The sequence below is a fragment of the Euleptes europaea genome, chromosome 4 (assembly GCF_029931775.1).
Source record: "Euleptes europaea isolate rEulEur1 chromosome 4, rEulEur1.hap1, whole genome shotgun sequence".
Lineage (NCBI taxonomy): Eukaryota > Metazoa > Chordata > Lepidosauria > Squamata > Sphaerodactylidae > Euleptes > Euleptes europaea.
The window spans coordinates 7,279,716-7,299,844 of record NC_079315.1 but is presented as its reverse complement, the minus strand read 5'-3'; the positions used below and the strand labels follow the sequence as shown (position 1 = coordinate 7,299,844).

Sequence of the window (20,129 nt, the reverse complement as noted above, 5' to 3'; positions counted from 1 at the left end):
TGGATATGAGAAGAGCACTTCAAATTTATTTAAAACGCACTGAAGCATTCAGACGATCAGAATCGCTCTTCATCTCTATATCTCCTCCAAATAAAGGTTTGAAGATGTCAACTTATTCTATAAGCAAATGTATCAAACAGTGTATACAGCTTTGTTACCAGCATGCCCATGTCACCTGCCCGCAGGGAATAACTGCATACTCGACACGTAGTGCGGCTACCTCGGCAGCTTTCAATACGCACGCTTCAACAGAGGAGATATGCAAAGCGGCCACTTGGACGACCCCTTCCACTTTCATGCGACACTACCGGATCGACACTTATGCGTCGGTGGACGCTTCCTTTGGAAGGAGAGTCCTGCAGCAGGTGGCGAACGATGCTTGACCCCACCCAAGAGTGACAGCTTTGGAACATCCTGCTCATAAGATGTCCTCTGAGCCTCAGAGAAGAGAACGGAGCCTTGGCTTACCTGTGAGGGCTCCTTCTTCTCTGAGTGAAGAGGACATCTTGCCCACCCAGGGCGAAGACGGTCCGCCGGTCAAACACCAAGACAATCAAGTCGATGGGGATACTCGCCTCTGCAGCCATTTTCTACTCCCTGGTGTTCTATCCTAAGTCTTCACTTGTTTAATGTTGATACTGGTTATGCAATAGTTAACCAATTTAATGTTGGCTTTAAGTTTAATGCTTTGTTCACTTGCCTTTTCCTGGTATTGCATGATATACGTTATTTGTTATGTTTTTCTATCCTGTTACCTTTACTTTGGAAGTCCTTGAACTGGGAGGGGTTTCCGGTGAGGGACAGGAAGTTGAAAAAAGTCAAGAACCTGCCTATCCCTGAGAATGGAAACGGAAACACCCGCTCATAAGATGTCCTCTTCACTCAGAGAAGAAGGAGCCCTCACAGGTAAGCCAAGGCTCCGATCCTAGCCTTTGTGGTGATCGAATTATCCTTCTGATTCAACGTCTTAAAGTTTTTATTCCGGTTCGTTCACCGGCTCGCTGCTGGGCTGCATGCAAATAGATTAGACTATGTTTTGTTTCTCCACTGTGGGATAATTTCTGATGTCCCCTGATGGCAGTCTAATTTTCTCATTTGAAGTTTTTCTGATTTCTGTCAGTATAAAAGATTACGTCTGCATTGCGACGAGAATATTTGTCAGGCTAAGCTTTAGAAGACTAGGTAAAAATCTTTGAATTCCATGGCATATGGCTGGAAAAATCTGTACTAATGGTGCAAGGCCTGGACCCTGATCACAGCATGAGCAAGATGGAGAAACTGTCCCAGCGGAGCATTTGCTAATTTTTCGTCACGCTTTGCGTGATCTTGGCAAACTCCTAACTGAATGGGATGAATAGTGGTTTCTCTTGTCCCTCAGTCCCAGCCCCCACGATTCCTGCTTTTGGTTTTGTGTCGCCATCGTGACCGAATGCTGAGTGATCAATGGGCTGATTGAACCCGCCACTCAGTTGAGTTAAGCTGTCAAAAATCAGTCTTCCTCATAAGAACCACAACGGTTTTCCAACATAGCTGGGCCTCCCTTCCTGTTCCACTTGCTGCTTTCTATTAGATATGGAACGGGGGACCCTGTCTGCTTTCCAGGCCGACCTTGTGTGAGGGTTCCTGGCCTCTCTGTGCAATTCCCAAAAATCACTTGTTCATCCAGACGTATTGAAACAAGGTTTCTTTATTGGAAGCTACAGTAGATACAGTCCACACACTGATAGAAAGTTGCAAGTAAGCCAGTTTGCTAAACTACATGATTATATCCCCTACAGGGTAGCAAAAGGTCACACCTATTGTTATGGGAAGCTACAAGATAGATGGGCATAGTACAGACATCAATCGCCCCCAGAGAGCCAGTTAGGGTTATCTACATCCCAAGGCCGGAATTGGCAAGAGGGAGTGAACCAGAGCGCGGCCGGGGAAACACAGCAGGGGAGGCACTTGTGAGACATACCAGTCAGGGCTTGACAGATATGGTGCCTGAGACCAGGGGAGACCAAACGGGCTGAACTGCTTTTACGAGTCCAGAGAAGAGGGAGGTGGGGGGATTGTGATAACACCACACAAGACACACAGACTCTCACACCTTGGCCCCGTGTGCTGGTCAAGTGTGGACTCTGATCTGGAGAAACGGGTTTGATTCCCCACTCCTCCACATGAGCAGCAGACGCTAATCTGGTGAACCGGGTTGGTTTCCCCTCTTCTACACACGAAGCCAGCTGGGTGTCCTTGGGCCAGTCACAGCTCTCTCAGTCCCACCTACCTCACAGGGTGTCTGTTGTGGGAAGGGAAGGTCTGCCTTAAGTGGTAGAGAAAGTCGGCATATAAAAACCAACTCTTCTTCTTCTACATGATCGTATGCATATGAGAAGGGGGGAAGGGTAGGGAGGCCAGTAAAGATAATACCCGCGGCTGTCTTCAGTTGTAGGCCAGATCGTGTGAATTAAATTCAGCAACAGAGCCAGCGTGTTGTAGTGGTTTAAGAGCAGTGGTTTGGAGTGGTGGACTCTGATCTGGAGAACCAGGTTCGATTCCCCACTCCTCCACATGAGCGGCGGAGGCTAATCTGGTGAACTGGATTTGTTTCCCCGCTCCTACACATGAAGCCAGCTGGGTGACCTTGGGCAAGTCACAGCTCTGTTAGAGCTCTCTCAGCCCCACCTACCTGAGGGCAGCAGCAAGCCTTCTCCATTGTTACACTTCACTGGCCTCCCCATCCTCCCCCAACTGGTTGTGGGGTTCACTGGCCGGTCAGGTCTGCCCAGCAGCTGAAATTATGCCATCTTGTTTTTATAATATGCGGTGTGAATTTTTAAGGTATGTTTTAATATAGATTTTAATTGATGTTCTATATTGTGCTGTGAGCTGCCCTGAGCCCGGCTTGCTGGGAAGGAGGGCGGGATATAAATGTAAATAATACATAAATAAATAAATAATACCTCACAAGGCATCTGTTGTGGGGAGAGGACCGACCCTGCTTAGCTTCTGAGATCTGAGGAGATCAGGCTAGCCTGGGCCATCCAGGGCAGGGCAGGGCAAACTTGTTTGGTTCTCCTTAAAAGGTAGAGAAAGTCGGCCTCTAAAAACCAACTTCTTCTTCTAAATGAGCACCGTCTCCTTTTAGTTCAGAGGTTGTTCTGTTTTAATTGGGGTAATTTTGTGTGATTTTACTGTTTTTATGCTGTTTTATCTGTTGTGAGCCACCCCAAACCGGCTTCGGCCGGGAGAAGGGCAAGATATAAGACTAATAAATAAGAATGTGTAATGTCTGCCAACTGAGCTCCTTAAAATCAAAGGTGATATAATAGCATCTCCTTATGAATTTAGCCTTTGAAAGCCTAGTTAACGTTTGCTCGTTCCCTTTGCTTTAGCACTCGTAAGGCGGTGGATGAAAACGACCAAGCTGCGGAGGAGCGCCTGAACGCCCACTGCATCTGGATGGCCGGATGGAAGGGTTTAACTGAGAGCGAGGCAGCCCACCTTGTGGTGGAAGAGGCTCAGACTCTTCTCCAGCAGGATCTGGCCGCTCTGGGGGTGCAGTGGAACCCCGACTCGTCCGTCGTACCAGATGCATCTTTCACAGCTTCCATTATGAGCAGCAGGCTGGAGGAGGAGAGGCGAAGAGCGAACGGCACGTCGGCATTTGGAAATAGCGGCAGTGTGAAGGTGCCCGGCCAGAGTGCCAGTTCTCAGGGAGGGCAATCATCAGCTGTCAAGCCTAGAAACAAGAGGTGCTTGGATGTCAGTTCAGCAAGCGAGAGGTTCCAAGAGGAGGCTGTCATAGTTGGGGCCACAACAGAGGCAAGAAACGGCGACGCGTTGTCCAGTGCGAGGAAACGTCCAAATCTAGACAAAGACAGAGAAAACGTGGCAGATATTTCTGTGATGGGAAAGTTGGACTTGAGTGAAGCAACGAAAAGCACTGAGCAGAGGAAAAGGCCACCCTTGAAAGCTCACAGTGCAATGAAATATAGAAAAAAGGTTGGGATTCCTTTAAAGCCAAGTAATAACAGGACGGGGAGTGCTAAACTGAGTCAGCCTCTGATTCAGGAGTCTTTCATGTATAGAAACCTCGATAAGCCCTTTCTGTCCTCACAAAAGCATCCCCGACAAGTAGATAAAGCCTCGTTAGATAATCTGGGAAGAGTTGACAAAGTAGCCACAAGGACAAATGAAACTCGGCAAAGTAGCCGAGGGGTCGTGCAAGCGCTGTTTACCGAACCTATAAATAGCCCTGAATCCAAGTATGCGTTAACGGTAAATTGCCACGCCGTTCAACCTGTTACAGACTCTGTGGTCAGAACTGTTGGTAGCAGAACGGATGATACAGAAACATTAGCGATATCTAACAAGGCACTGAAATGGGACGGTAATTGGGACGGAGCCCAGCAAGGTAAAAACAGTGCTAAGCCCTTAATTGCTGAAAGTAAAATAGACCAAATCAAAAGTACTTGTATCGAAGAAGCAGCTGGTGCTGCTGACACACGTGGAAGAGAACCAAAAGCAATTGGCAGTTGTCAAGAGAGAGACAAAAATAGCCCTGGGACATTGTTACGAGCCCCAAACGTGGGCATAGTGGATGAACACCCCAACGATTGCCAGAAAGGTACTGAACATCTTCAGAACGGTTGTTCCCCTGACCTGTATTTGGGCTTTAAGGAATTTGAAGACAGCTTCCAGTTGGATACTCAAACAGAGAGGATACTTCAACAACAGACGACTGCTGAAACTGCTGATGAAGTAGTAAAAGAGAGAGCAAATCCAGCAGAGAAAAGCTTCATTTGCTCAAGGCTTTTTAATACTTTGAAAACGGATCCTGCGTGTGCTGCGGAAAATCTAGTGTGCAGGATAGCCGGACTGTCCCACCCGGGGGTAAATGAAGTAGCCAAAAACACCGACTTGATATGCACAGAAGTGGTCAACTCTGGGAACTCTCTTGTCAAGCCTGTTCAGAAACACCCGGTAACGCCGGCTTGCCTAGAAGGAAATAGTTTTTCCGTCATCGACTCCCAGTTACACAGCTTCTTACAAGGTTATCAGACTCCAAAGCTCGTGGAAAGGCAGGGGTCTCCTAGTCTCCCTGAGGAAGCTTCTCTATCCCACAACCAGAACCTTCCCCCCATAACTGCTGAGCGTCATCCCCTGCCAAAGACAAATCTGAATAACAGCGACAGTTTTCTGTTCGACGAAAGCTTCACTCACTTTAGCTACCCCCCGGATGTTCAGATGGATGAAATGGTTGTGGCGGGGGCTCTTCCACAGCAGAACCGTGCCCCCCATCCTTTAAAAACCCCTCCAAAGTCTGATGGACAGAACCCGGGGTCAGCTAAGGGCATGTCTCATGCCAGCCTGGAGGACGCTCAGGAACCGCTAGGGTACAGTGACCACGAATCTCTTCTTTTCTCAGACCCGGATTCTTTCCACATCGCCGAAGGATTAGATAAGGCAGCCGTGCCTCCTCTTTGGGGAGGCATCAGCATGAAACTGAAAAAAACGAATGGGGAAACGAGCGGTGCGACTGCCGGGAAAGGGGCCTGTGAAAACCAGCCGAAATATTGTGTAGCAAAAAAACCTGGCCCAGTGGTTCAGAGTCGCTTATCATTTGACTTAAGCCCAGGAATGCAAGAGGTTTTGGATCGATGGCCCAGCCCCTCTGTTGGTAAACCTCAGCTAAGTCCAGGGAACAATTTGAGGGGAGAAATCCCCAGCAAAACTCAGGATTCTCCCACCGTTTCAGGCCTCTGCTGTGATCGGCAGGAGCTGTTATCCTCTTGCAAAGATTTAACCAGCAAGTGTGTGACTAAAGGGGTGGCTGGTCAGAGTAAGGCCTATGGATCTTTGCTGGATAAGAGGGGTGGAAGATCTGATGCAGATGGGAACAAGGGGCTCCTTTCCCGAATTATCCTCATGGAGCCTACATCTCACTGTTTGGAGCAACCCTTGGTGACACATGCACAGCCAGGAAAGACAAATCCCGCAAACCAATTCCACCTCTTGCAGAACGTGAACCTTGGTTCACACCTGCGAGAAGAAATCTTGCAATATAAACCAGAAAATGGAAACCCGGGCGAAGTGCCACTCGAGGAGGACAATTCGATCATAGATGACGGCTTCTCACTGCAGTTATCCCAAGACAACGTCCAGTCGCTGCCGAGCAGTGCCGATACCTTCACGATAATTGATGTGGCAAACGCTGAGGCTCTCTTCCAAACCTTCACCGAGGAATGGAGAACAAAAAAGAAATTTGCAATCTCCATAGCTTGTGAAAGAAGAAAAGGCTGCCTTTCTCTCCAATCGGGTATTGGCACGAAATTTAAGCCAGGTGAGTTCCCCGTTGGGTTCCCGCAGTTCTGAGTTGTATTGAAAGCTTGGAAAGAGAAATAGTCTGTTCGCTAGATTTGTGCTAGTGAGACAGAAGGTCAGATCTTTAAAGAAGGAGGGCTGATCGCTTAATTGGAAAGTAATTTTGAAAGGAAAAATACCCCCAAAGAAGTTTCCTGTAGAACGAATCCATCACAGTGGTCGGCAAACTCATTAGTCAACAGAGCCAAATATCAACAGTACAACGATTGAGATTTTTTTTGAGAGCCAAGAGTTCCTGCCGTTAAAAAAGAACAACAACATAGCCCACATGTGCTCTTCATCCCCTCAAATGTTACACCCACAACAAACGTTCTGTTATGGGTGCCTCTCCATCTGATAACAGGTGCAACCAGAGAGGTGAGCGACTGGGTGGGGAATTTAGGGTGATCCGGCAACTGCACTCACCTTTCAAAACAAAAGCAGTCTTCCCAAACTGAAAACTATTCCTCTCGGCCTTTTTTTTGCCCTCCTCCTCGGCCTCCGCCCCCCTGGCCTTTTGTAGGCCTGGCTCTCGGATCCTCCCTCCTACCAGCCCTGTCTCCCGAGTCCTCATTAGGACCGGGCGGCGCACGCTCGTCCAGGGCACACCCTGCCACTTCTCAGCTGGGCGTCGGGGTTGAGGCCGGCTGGCTGCGTTGCTCGGCCGCGGCCAGTTGCTTCCCCGGGTTCCTGCCAGCGGGGTTCCTCCTTCTCCCCCCGACTGGTGAGGTAGGTGGGACCTCGCTCTTCAGACCCAAACCCTCCCGAGCGGCCGGCAGGGTTCCATCAGCTCTCGGCTCCTGGGGAGAAAATGTGCCTCTTTGGGAAGGGGCCGCCACCTGTTCCGCCCGGGATTCTGGCATCCCTTCCCCCCCTTTCCTTTCGAGGAGGCGGGAGCCTCCCGTCTGGGAGGGGTGGTTACGTCCGAGCGGGGCCCGGCAGGGTCCATCTCGTGACATACACGCATGCATGCTGGACAGGGAGAAATCGGGAAGTCGGGGGGAAATAGAAAAGTTTGTGCATGTGCACCTGTTCGAGTGGCGGGGTTGAAATCGGCTCCCTCTCACCGCGTGACCCTCTCGCGCGCTCTTTCTTGTGAGCGCTGCAGCACACCGGGCTACCTCAGCCGGCTGGTGCGGGTGGGAGGAAGGGGGAGGGAAGGAAGCGCGCCAGGCGAGCGCTCTGGGACCCACACGTGGTCATTTGTGGCAGAGCCGCACTCAAGGAACCAAAGAGCCGCATGCGGCTTGCGAGCCGCGGTTTGCCGACCACTGTTCTAGCAAAAGGCACTTGGGATGCTCGAGAAGATAAGTGACAGACAGAACTTCCTTCACTACTTACTAAGGAAACCTGTCGAATTTTTCATTCCCATCCTGCATTACCATATTTAATGAACAGGTAGATGAAAGGAATGATGGGCACAGCTGGCACTTGGTCGCAGCTTTGATCATGTTTCAGAGAATGTATGATGGGCACAGGGATTTGCAAGGAGGATCTTTTTCTGCCACCATTTCCATTCTGGAGCTGCCCCACAGCAATGCCATTAAAAGGTAGTATTCCAATACTCTTGCCCCAGAACGAAGCCACCTCTTCTAAGACAATCTTTAGGTTTTTCTTTTCTCTGGGTTCTAGAGTGATTAAATATGATAGGCACAAAAGATTTACTGTCAATGGTTGGTAAATCACGATGGATAGCCATGTTAGTCTGTCTGTAGCAGTAGTAGTAGTAGAAGAAGAGTTGGTTTTTATATACTGACTTTCTCTACCATTTAAGGAAAACTCAAACGGGCTTACAATCACCTTCCCTTCCCCTCACAGAACACACATGAAGTTGCCTTCTACTGAATCAGTCCCTCGGTCCCTCAAAGTCAGTAGGTTTTTTTTGCCAAGTTGTGTTTTGAGCAACCACCAGAAATCCGGCTGGGCAAACTTAGCTGTGTATCTCTGCCTCCAAGAGCATGAATCTGCTGCTTGGAATGAATCCCCACGCCCTCGCTAAGACCATCGCCTAGAAGTTATTTTGACGTCCCAATAGAAAATCCAAACGCTGCCCTTTTCTTTCTCTGTCCCTCCCGTCCCACAGTGATGACAAACTCCCCCTCTCTCCAAATTTAACAGGAGATCCTTTTCTTTAGCAGCACCCAAAATCTGTCCCCCTGAAGAAGTCGCCTGGCTCTGATTTTGGGTAGGGCCGGCTGTGGAAAATAAGACTTGTCTGGTATGCAAGCTGGAGCTATTTTTAGAGGAGGATTTTTTGTGTGCGTGTCCAGGGAAAGCAGGATAAAAGACGCGGCCTCCCTCAGAAGTAATTCCGGCTCAGAAAAGGACTGGTAATTCTATGGAACCGGTAATAAACACATGAACAAATGAAGCTGCCTTCTACTGAATCAGACCCTTGGTCCATCAAAGTCAGTATTGTCTGCTCAGACTGGCAGCGGCTCTCCAGGGTCTCAGGCTGAGGTCTTCCATATCGCCTACCTGCCCAGTCCCTTGAACTGGAGATGCCGGTGATTGAACCTGGGACCTTCTGCATGCCAAGCAGATGCTCTACCACTGAGCCACAGCCCCTCCCCACAACAGGCACCCTGTGAGATAGGTGTGCCTGAGAGAGCTCTAAGAAAACTGACTTAGCCCAAGGTCACCCAGCTGACTAATGCGTAGGAACGGGGAAACAAATCCAGTTTATCAGATTAGCCTCCACCACTTGAGTGGGGAATCAAACCCGGTTCTCCAGATTAGAGTCCATGGCTCCAAACCACCACTCTTAACCAATACACTATGCTGGCTCCAGAAAAGCGCAAGAGTCCAGTAGCACCTTAAAGCTCATACCCTGCTAGAAATATTGTTAGTCCTTAAGGTGCTACTGGACTCTTGCTCTTTTAAGCGGTTGGAACATCAATGGGCCACACAAAGTAATTGTTGTATTTTTTTTAATAGAAGAAACTTCCCAGCATCAGGACGATGGGTTTCCCATTGAGGGCGCCGAAGGCCTGTTGGTAGTTGGACTGTCCGTGTGCTGGGGCGGAAAGGATGCGTATTACATCTCATTGCAAGAGGCAGCACCCGAGCAAGCTGGTAAGGAAGTGTTCGCCGAAGATAAACTAGTAAAAATGGATACTACTCATGAAGCATCCCTATTCTCTCCAGGATCAGAGCAGCATGGCTATGATATTAGGTGTTTTTCTCCCTGGCTGCATCAAGATTTCTAGGCATAGTTAAATTGTGGAACTCCCTGCCCCAGGATGTGGTGATGGTTGCCGACTTGGAAGGCTTTAAGAGGGGAGTGAACATGTTCATGGAGGAGAGGGCTATTCATGGCTACTAGTAAAAAAGAATACTAGTCATGATGCATCCCTGTTCTCTCCAGGATCAGAGGAGCATGCCTGTTATATTAGGTGCTGTGGAACACAGGCAGGACAATGCTGCTGCAGTCGTCTTGTTTGTGGGCTTCCCAGAGGCCCCTGTGTGAACAGACTGCTGGACTTGATGGGCCTGGGTCTGATCCAGCAGTGCCTTTCTTATGTGCTTATAGGCCTCTAACAAAAGATGTTCGGCTTTGTCATCCTGCCCAGGGTAATGCCAATCGCCACTTGGGGTCAGGAAGCAATTTTCCTCCAGGCAGATTGGCCAGCGATCCTGGAGGTTTTATTTTTTGCCATCTTCTGGGCGTGGAGTAGGGGGGTCACTGGGGGTATGTGCGGGGGAGGTAGTTGTGAATTTCCTGAATTGTGCAGGGGGTTGGACTAGATGACCCTGGTGGTCCCTTCCGACTCTATGATTCAATCCCTGCCACAGTGACTTAGCCAGCTAATGTTTGCTCCCGTTGTTTTAGAAATCCACGGCAGCTTGGCACCACCACCCCTGGATCAGAACCTGTCTGTAGCAGAGCGACTGTGGCAACTTCAGCGCTGCCTGCAGGAGTCCGAGAGGGCGTTTTCGCTTGCCGCGTTCGACTTTATCCAGCACTACAAGACTCTCCTAAAGGCTTGTGGCGTCTCTTTGGCGGGCTGTTTCGAGGACCCAAAGGTGTAGTGAAGAAGCCTTTTGCATCGCTTGCTCCACTTGAACACACACATGAACACATGAAGCTGCCTTTTACTGAACCAGACCCTTGGTCCATCAAAATCAATATTGTCTGCTCAGACCGGCAGCGGCTCTCCAGGGTCTCAGGCTGAGGTCTTTCACATCACCTACTTGCCTAGTCCCTTTAACTGGAGATGCCAGGGATTGAACTTGGGACCTTCTGCATGCCAAACAGACGCTCTACCACTGAGCCACAGTCCCTCCCCAATTTAAGCCAGTAGCCCCAGATGTCTGCTTGAGAGAAGCCACATGAACACATGAAGCTGCCTTCTACTGAATCAGACCCTTGGTCCATCAAAGTCTGTATTATCTACTCAGACTGGCAGCGGCTCTCCAGGGTCTTAGGGGTCTTTCGCATTGCCTACTCGCCTAGTCCCTTTAACTGGAGATGCCGGGGATTGAATCTGGGACCTTCTGCATGCAGAGCAGATGCTCTGCCACTCAGCCACGGCCCTTCCCCACTTGCCACCAGGCATCCTGTGGACCAATCCCCCCCTCCATACATACGCATACCATTCAATGTGGCAAAGGGCACTGGGCTGCCTTGCCTTCACCCACAAATGATTCATGAATGAATTATAGTGGCTCACTTTGATTTTTTCCATAATCGTGTGGTTAGTCTGGATTCCTATACCTTTCACTTCTGCAGGAGGGACCGTGGCTCAGAGGCAGAGCATCTGCTTGGCATGCGAAAGGTTCCAGGCTCAATCCCCGGCATCTCTAGTTAAAAAGATCAGTTAGCTGCTCAGATGAAGGACCTCCACCAGAGACCCTGGAGAGCTGCTGTGGGGATAATAATAAAAATGCCCCATCACCTCTTTAAGTGCCGGTGTGGTGGTTAAGAGCGGTGAACTCAGATCTGGAGAACTGGGTTTGATTCCCCGTTCCTCCACATGAGTGGTGGAGGCTAATCTGTTGAACTGGGTTTGATTCCCCACTCCTCCACATGAAGCCAGCTGGGTGACCTTGAGCAAGTCACAGCTCTTAGAGCTCTCTCAGCCCCACCTTACCTCACATGGTGCCTGTTGTGGGGAGGGGAAGGGAAGGTGATTGTAAACTGGTTTGATTCTCCCTTAACCGGTAGAGAAAGTCGGCATATAAAAACCAACTCCTCTTCCTCTTCTATCCAAAGTCTTTCCAGGCATTTATCATTCTTTCTAGCATCCGTTACTCTTGCCTCCAAACCAGCATAAGAAGAAATAGTCAAATTCCGTTTCCTTGTTCCTGACAGCCTGCCGCGTTTCCTCCTCGTTCCAGGTGGCCTGCTGGCTTTTGGATCCTGGGTCTAAAGAGCGCTCTCTTCACAACATGGTCACCAACTTCCTTCCCCAGGAACTGCCTTTGCTCGACGGGATTGGGGCAGGCCAAGGAAGGCAAAGCCTGGGGCTGGGCGCTGGCACTGATCAGCCTGGGCGGTATCGGGCCACTGTGGAGTCCGTGCTAGTCTTCCACATCATGGATCAACTCAACGCTCTGTTGCGCCAAGATAACTTGCAAGGTGTGCGGACTGGAATTTGTTTGCTCGGCATTGACTCTGGGGAAAGAATGTTTTCTGTTGGCCCAGAAGGTCGGACCAGAACCACCGGGTTTAAATCAAATCAGAAGAGTTTCTGGTGAGGGGTCTGGAGACCAAGTCCTATGAGGAAAGGTTGAAGGAGCTGGATATGTTTAGCCTGAAGAGGAGAAGACTGAGAGGGGATATGATAACCATGTTCAAGGACTTGAAGGGCTGTCATATAGAGGAGGGTGCCGAGTTGTTTTCTGTTGCCCCAGAAGGTCAGACCAGAACCAACGGGTTGAAAATTAAATCAAAAGAGTTTCCGTCTAGACATTTGGAAGAACTTTCTGACAGACCGTTTGAACAGGCTTCCTCAGGAGGTGGTGGGTTCTCCTTCCCTGGAGGTTTTTAAGCAGAGACGAGATGTCCATCTGTCAGCAATGCTGATTCTATGACCGTAGGCAGATCATGAGAGGGAGGGCAGGAAGGGTTGCATCAGTTCTTGGCTCTCATGGCCCTTTCTTACACGCCCAGGGTACTGCCGATCACCACTTTGGGGTCAGGAAGCAATTTTCCTCCAGGCCATATTGGACCAGGGATCCTGGAGGGGGCATTTTTTGGCCATCTTCTGGGCGTGGAGTAGGAATCACTGGGGGTGTAGAGGGGGAGGCAGTTATAAATTTCCTGTATCTTGCAGGGGGTTGGACTAAGTGACCCTGGTGGTCCCTTCCAACTCTGTGATTCTATGATTCCAAATAACATGAGTACCTGCGGTTAGTTTCGCATGGGGGCTTTTGTAAAGGGGATGGTGGTCCCCCCACAACAATTTCCCTGAGCATTACGCACACTGAGACATGGCTGTGTGCACAACCAACTGTTCTTGTGTGTGACAAAGTAGATGAATTTTGCCCTTAGGTATGTTTGGGTAAGTGATAAACTTCTCCTGTGACGAACTAGCAACCCTGGCTTTGCGATTTAAACTCTTGTCCTAACTCTCTATCATGTTAAATCCCGTCTGACTCTGAGGCCGTTTTCCAGCTAAACTGCTTGTTGTTACCAGAGCCATAAACTGGGGCTCACCGTCTAGACATTCCCTGTGCAATACATGTTACATATTATCCATGAAGAACAAATGTTGCGTAATCCATTCTGCTAAATTAGAATGGTTTACAAAATTGCATGAGTTTGCGACTAGGTCGAGATCTGATCCCATTGCCCCTGATGTTCAGGAGAGTACACCATTTAGCCCAAGTTTTGCTTTCACCCCTAAAATACCCCAAATTGTTGACAAGCCCCAGGCTTGCATAGAGGAGAAAGGAAAACTGACCAGTATGACACTTTAAGTCTATTAGCCTCACAGTCGTTCCTTATGTCCAAAACCCTCCAGAAGATTGATGACAAATGGGATATTTTGGCAATGCAACTCTTACGCTTAAACTCTTCTGACTTTGTACCAAAAGGTTTTCACCAGGAAAACAATTTCTCTGGACATATGCACAGAATCCCACTCTGTCAAAGGCATAGAGCACAAAGGTCCAACTATCCTAATCACTCTGTTCTTATTCCTTATAGTTTTAGGATCTACTTAAGCATACGTTCCTATCAGGGGCGTGTTATAAACTGGCATGGGAAATGGCGAATTAAAGAGCACTTAGCATTCTTGTTGCACCGTCATCCAAGAGATATTGAACTGAAACACTTTGATAGACTCCCAGGCTTATTAAGAGAATATCGTCTGTCCCTTACTTTTTACTTCCCCGGATCCCAGCATTGATTCTTGAAAACCAGGACCGATTAATGACATTTGGCATTCTCCCCAAAGAATCTTTTCGCACAACAATAACACCTTTGCTCTCATCCAAGATCCCTCCTTAAGCCCCTCTTTTAAAGAATCAGCTACATTTGCTCCCCAAAACCAGGCTGAGTCTCACAAGATTGATAAGCCTCCAATAGATTTGTCTCCAGCTAGTTCAAAGAATGTCATCCCAGCTGAATCGAATCTAAACTTCATGAACCATAAATCAAGTTTACCACTAGACTCTAGATGCTGCCCACTCCAGCCATATAACCCGGTGGATGATATATTTGAAAAGGAGGATGCAAAGTTAATTAATTCTTTTCGCATTCTTCTGACAAAGGAACAAACTATGTCGAGATTAACAAACTTGTTACCAAGAAAGCCGATTGATGAATACAAGGAGAAATGGCAGCCATTTTTTGACAGATGCCCATGATGTAATAATGTTTATTGAAAAGGGTATTGGTGATAGATACAATCAAGAATAGAAAATCTTATTTAAATAGTGTCTATTATAGTTTCCGGGTATAATTTTACAAAGAATATATAGATAGAGCCAATAGCTAGGGATCATAGTAGATTAAATAAGACTTAAGAAAACAAATTAGTTATTAAGCATGAACAATTTCTTTGGAATAATAGTCAAATTCCAAATTATTGTTGGTTGTGGGGTCAAGTTAGATGACAGAGTTAGTTTAGGCATGGGCACAGTATAAATGTATATTTCTCCCTTTTTGTTTTTTCCCTTTTCTTCTGTATCCCCTATTAAGAAATGAATTTTTTTCTTCTGTATCCCCTATTAAAAATGAAGTTTATTTAAAAAAAAAAAAAAAACTAACGTAGCATCTCGCCCTGTTCATGTCATTTTGTTCCAGACATTTTTTGCAACGTGGAGATGCCAAATCAGTATTGCTTGGCTTTGCTGGAGCTCAATGGCATGGGCTTTAGCACGGTGGAGTGTGAGACGCAGAAACATGTCATGCAGGCAAAACTGAACGAGATCGAGAATCAGATCTACCGGCTGGCGGGCCACACTTTCTCCTTAACCAGTCCTGACGACATAGCTGAGGTATTGGGTAACTTTGCTGGGCTCAAGGGCGGCAGGTCCTTCCTGGTAGAATAAATCCTATCAAATGGTTACAGATTGAAACTCTTGATTGGGAGCATGCCCTTATTTTCCCCCTGCACCATGTCAAGCGCCGAAATAGCCACAGTCCTCTCCCTGCAGCCGATTCAGCTCTTCTTCTGCTTTAGTGGTGGTACGGTTAAGAGCAGCGGACTCCAATGTGGTGAACCGGGTTGGTTTCTGCAGTACTTTCAATTGGCAATCAGAGTGGGAAATGAGATCAAATGTAAACAAGAGGCGCAAATACGAACTGCAGTGGTACGTAACTCTGGCCCTTTTTTATCCCCCCTGTCTGAGGCGTACCTTCAGTCATTACTATCGGTAGTTATGCTTAGTGCCAGCGTGGTGTAGTGGTTAAGAACAGTGGTTTGGAGCGGTGGACTCTGATCTGGAGAACCGGGTTTGATTCCCTGCTCCTCCACATAAGCAGCGGAGGCTAATCTGGTGAACTGGATTTGTTTCCCCGCTCCTACACACGAAGCCAGCTGGGCGACCTTGGGCTGGTCACACTCTCTCAGCCCCACCTACCTTACAGGGTGTCTGTTGTGGGGAGGAGGAAGAGGGAAGGGGATTGTAAGCCAGTTTGATTCTTCCTTAAGTGGTAGAGAAAGTCGGCATATAAAAACCAACTCTTCTTCTTCTTCTTGGGGGCGAGTCTGCAGTATTATTCCAACCCTCAGTCCAAAACTACTTCCCCTCCTTTAAAAAGACATTTTACACCTCAGTAATGAAAACAGAGGAGCCCTGTGGTGCAGTGGTAAGCTGCAGTACTGCAGTCAAAAGCTCTGCTGATGACCTGAGTTTGATCCCGACGGAAGTTGATCTCAGGTAGCCGGCTCAAGGTTGACTCAGCCTTCCATCCTTCCAAGGTCGGTAAAATGAGTACCCAGCTTGCTGGGGGTACAGGGAAGATAACTGGGGAAGGCACTGGCAAACCACCCCGTAAACAGAGTCTGCCTAGCAGATGTTGGGATGTGACGTCACCCCATGGGTCAGGAATGACCTGGTGCTTGCACAGGGGACCTTTACTTTTTAATGAAAACAGAGCTTAGTATTCCCTGCAGAATAGAAGTTAAGGATCAGACTCCACTTAACTGTCTTTTCTTTTCTTGTTCGACTTAACGGTGGTCCTTCTCCTTAATTCACTTTCTAATTATCCGTCAGCGTCGGTAAAAGGAGGGACCGTTCAGAGACTACCGCAGTTGTGCTGAGACCGCCTGGCTGATCCCTTGGCTTCTTGCAGGTGTTGTTTCTGGAGCAGAAACTGCCACCGTACAGCGAGTCCAAAGCGCAACAGGGCAAGAAGACCTTAGGCTACACCCGAAGGGCCACCGCAAATGGGAACCGGAGCAGACTGGCAAAGCAGTTCAGCACTACCAAGGTGCAGCTTTTAATAAGGACAACTTCTGATCCCAAAACGTAGCATCCCAGAGGACGACTTGCTCCAGCGTGGTGAAATGGTTAAGAGCGGTAGTTTGGAGTGGTGCCAGATTTACGTATAAGCTAAACAAGCTATAGCTTAGGGCCCCACTCTCTTGGGGGCCCCCCAAAAAATTTAAAGGGAAAAAAACCTGGATGTGCATTTCCAAAATATAAGATAAAAAAAACCAAATAAAATAAAACCTACATACAGCAGCAGTGTTTTGTGTTGTGTAGGCTCCTATGATGTAAGTAATGGGCTAAAATATCACTGGTTTGCTCATTTCTATATATAGGGTGCCTACATTCTGCATGGACTGGTTGCAAGGCAACATGTAGCATGCAGCTGCAGACTGCAGTGCAGCACAGTTGAATGTAGGTTAAGCTGTTGTACCTGTTATCTGGACATATAAAGACCCCATTACTTTAAATAGCTTGGGGCCTCATCAAACCTAAATCCAGCCCTAGGTGGAGTCTAATCTGGAGAAGTGGATTTGATTCCTCACTCCTCCACATGAGCAACAAACGCTAATCTAGTGAACCGGGTTGGTTTCCTCACTCCTACACTTGAAGCCAGCTGGGTGACCTCAGGCTAGTCACAGCTCTGTTGGAGCATTCTTAGCCCCCACCTGCCTCACAGGGTGTCTGTTGTGGGGAGGGGAAGGCGATTGTCAGCAGGTTTGATTCTTAAGTAGTAGAGAAAGTCAGCATATGAAAACCGACTCTTCTTCTTGGTGTCATCGGCAGACTGCCGGTATTGTTATGAAGACGGGTAGCCGCGTTGGTTTGTCCCTAGCAACAGAAAAGAGCAAGAGTCCAGTAGCACCTTAAAGACTAACAAAATTTCTGGCAGGGTATGAGCTATTGCTATCTGAAGAACTGATCTCTGACTCACGAAAGATGGTATCCTGCCAGAAATTTTGTTCGTCTTTAAGGTGCTGTTGGACTCTTGAACACATGAAGCTGCCTTGTACTGAATCAGATCTGTGGTCCATCAAAGTCAGTGTTGTCTACTCAGACCAGCAGCTGCTCTCCAGGGTCTCAGGGAGGGGTCTTTCACATCACCTCCTTGCCTGGTCCTTTTAACTGGAGATGCCGGGGATTAAACCTGGGACCTTCTGCACACCAAGCAGACGCTCTATCACTGAGCCACGGCCCCTCCCCTCTCTTGCTCTTTTCTATTAGTATTGTTATGGTCTCATCAATCAGGGCCTTGGAAGGCAAAATTCTTTGGAATGTTGAGTGGCCAGGGAAGGCTAGATAAAGAGAAGGAAATGGCTAGAAATCTCGGAATTCCACGGGCTCTCGTTTGCCTCGTCAGCCACCATGGCTGATATCTTCACAATGCCAATGGGTGCTTCTTCTGACTCTGGCACTCAGGAAGGAAAGACTGTGGCAGATTCAAATTCCCCCTCTGCCACGAAGGTCGGACCCGAACCAACGGGTTGAAATTAAATCGAAAGAGTTTCCGTCTAGACATTAGGAAGAATTTTCTAACAGAGCGATTCCTCAGTGGGACAGGCTTCCTCGGGAGGTGGTGAGCACTCCTTCCCTGGAGGTTTTAAAGCAGAGGCTAGATGGCCATCTGTCAGCAATGCTGATTCTATGACCCTAGGCAGATGATGAGAGGGAGGGCATCTTGGCCATCTTCTGGGCATGGAGTCGGGGTCACTGGGTGTGTGTGGGTGGGAAGGTAGTTGTGAATCTCCTGCCTTGTGCCGGGGGTAGGACTAGATGACCCTGGTGGTCCCTTCCAACTCTATGATTCTATGGTTCTAAGCCGTCTGGGTGGCCTTGGGCCAGTCACTCTTTCTCCACCTGACCAACCGTGCACGGTTGTTGTTGGGGGTAAAATGGGGAGGCCTGCAAGAGTGCAGTTTTCAAGGGCTGGAACCCGGGTTTGTGTGTTAAAATTCCATACAGAAATTACGAGAAGGCGACTGATGGGCTTGCCCTGCCATTAATTTCTGTAGGATGCTTTAGAGAAGCTGAAGGTGCTGCACCCTTTGCCGGGCCTGATTCTAGAATGGAGGAAGATCACCAACGCGATCACCAAAGTGGTGTTTCCCCTGCAGAGGGAGAAGCGTTTGAATCCTGTCCTGGGAATGGAGAGGATCTATCCTGTTTCTCAGACTCACAGTGCCACAGGTAATGAGGATTCCTTCTCTGCCCACTGATTGTCCTGTAAATATTGGGCCAGGATTTTAATTGTTAACCTAGATGTCATTTAGGTTATTCGTTTTAATTGTATATTTTAAATGCTTTTAGCTGGAAAGAGAGAGAGAAAGAAAGAGAGGGGAAAAAAGAGAAAGAGCGAGCGAGAGAAAGAGAGTGAAAGAGCGAGAGAAATAAATAAACCGGCTTACAGTCGCCTTCCCTTCCCCTCCCCACAACAGACACCCTGTGAGGTAGCTGAGGCTGAGAGAGAGTGACTAGCCCAAGGTCACCCAGCTGGCTTCTCATGTAGGAGTGGGGAAACCAATCTGGTTCTCCAGATTAGCCTCCGCTGCTTATGTGGAGGAGTGGGGAATCGAACCTGGTTCTCCAGATCAGAGTCCACCGCTCTTAACCACTACACCACGCTGGCTTGATTAGCTATCAAGACACATTTTTATTTTTGCAAGTGTCCTACATTTCACAAAGCAGGGAGTGTGCGGGTAAGCTTCCTTTTCAGGTTTTGCATTTTAACTTTTTTCAGCTGATGTGATGATTCTGAAGTCTGCTGGACTGCAGCCTCTCTCTCCCTGCTCATTTTTAGGGCGCATAAGCTTCCGAGAACCAAACATACAGAACGTGCCAAAAGACTTTGAGATCGAAATGCCGACCTTGGTGGAAGAGAGCCCAACTTCCCCGGGAAAACGCAACCGGCCCGGTTTTCTAGGAAGCAGGTAAAAGTGACGTGGACCTCTCCCTCCATCTTTGTTCCGCTGTCAGATGACATATCCTAACCCCTGCTCCCCCCAGTCCCCCACCCACAGTGCTGTTACTTTATGGCTTCCCAGGATTAGAATTCCCACAGCCGGATCTTACACAGCATTCACCGCATCGACACTGGCGCTGTTTTTTAATCTAATTTTCATTATGTTATTCTTCTTAACAGGACTTCAGACCCTTCCTCCAGGTTTTACGTTTCTGCCCCAAATCCATTTATTCTAGGCACAGAGGATTTCCTGTCAGGGCTTTACTGACCTGGCCATATACTAAGCAGTCAGTTTATGTTCATCGGTTCTTGTAGGCTATCCGGGCTGTGTGACCGTGGTCTTGGTATTTTCTTTCCTGATGTTTCGCCAGCAGCTGTGGCAGGCATCTTCAGAGGAGTAACACTGAAGGACAGTGTCTCTCAGTGTCAAGTGTGTAGGAAGAGTAATATATAGTCAGAAGGGTTTGAGCTGAGTCATTGTCCTGCAAAGTATTAAAGGTAATGTGCTAATCATTGTCCTGTAAGTATCAAGATAATGTGCTAATGAGGGTGTGGTATGTTAATGTGGAACCATTGTATCCTGAAGTGATCTGTTAACATGTGGAATCCAAAGCTAAATCAGTTTATGTCTTTATGATATTTCTTAAAATATAACTTCTCTCAGCATTCTCTTTGTGTTACGAATACGGTCAATTTGATACCTGTCTTACCTTTAAAAGACTTTAAACTTCACATCAAATCACATGAAACATTTCATTACATCATTGCCCATGGCCAGCAAAATGCTATCAGAGGACAGAGGGAAAGTTAGAAACATCTTGTTGGGTGTTTCAGGAACACCTTGACACTGCTAGCTGCTCGTTGCTGTCAAGGTCAGCAGCTCCTTGACTATCCAGCAGCCTTTGACTAAAAAATAACTAAGCTGAGTCATCTCCTA

The 20,129-nt window shown here is 48.1% G+C and overlaps 1 protein-coding gene across 1 annotated transcript in view; it reads left to right on the top strand.

Moving 5' to 3' along the window:
* The window catches only part of POLQ (DNA polymerase theta), a 56,551-nt gene that overhangs the window by 26,451 nt on the left and 9,971 nt on the right, over positions 1 to 20,129 (top strand). The window contains exons 16-23 of the mRNA XM_056848372.1: positions 3,378 to 6,328; positions 9,286 to 9,423; positions 10,181 to 10,374; positions 11,689 to 11,929; positions 14,603 to 14,796; positions 16,097 to 16,234; positions 18,246 to 18,420; positions 19,031 to 19,160. Coding sequence (XP_056704350.1) covers positions 3,378 to 6,328; positions 9,286 to 9,423; positions 10,181 to 10,374; positions 11,689 to 11,929; positions 14,603 to 14,796; positions 16,097 to 16,234; positions 18,246 to 18,420; positions 19,031 to 19,160 — 4,161 coding nt within the window. The remainder of the gene's footprint in view (positions 1 to 3,377; positions 6,329 to 9,285; positions 9,424 to 10,180; positions 10,375 to 11,688; positions 11,930 to 14,602; positions 14,797 to 16,096; positions 16,235 to 18,245; positions 18,421 to 19,030; positions 19,161 to 20,129) is intronic.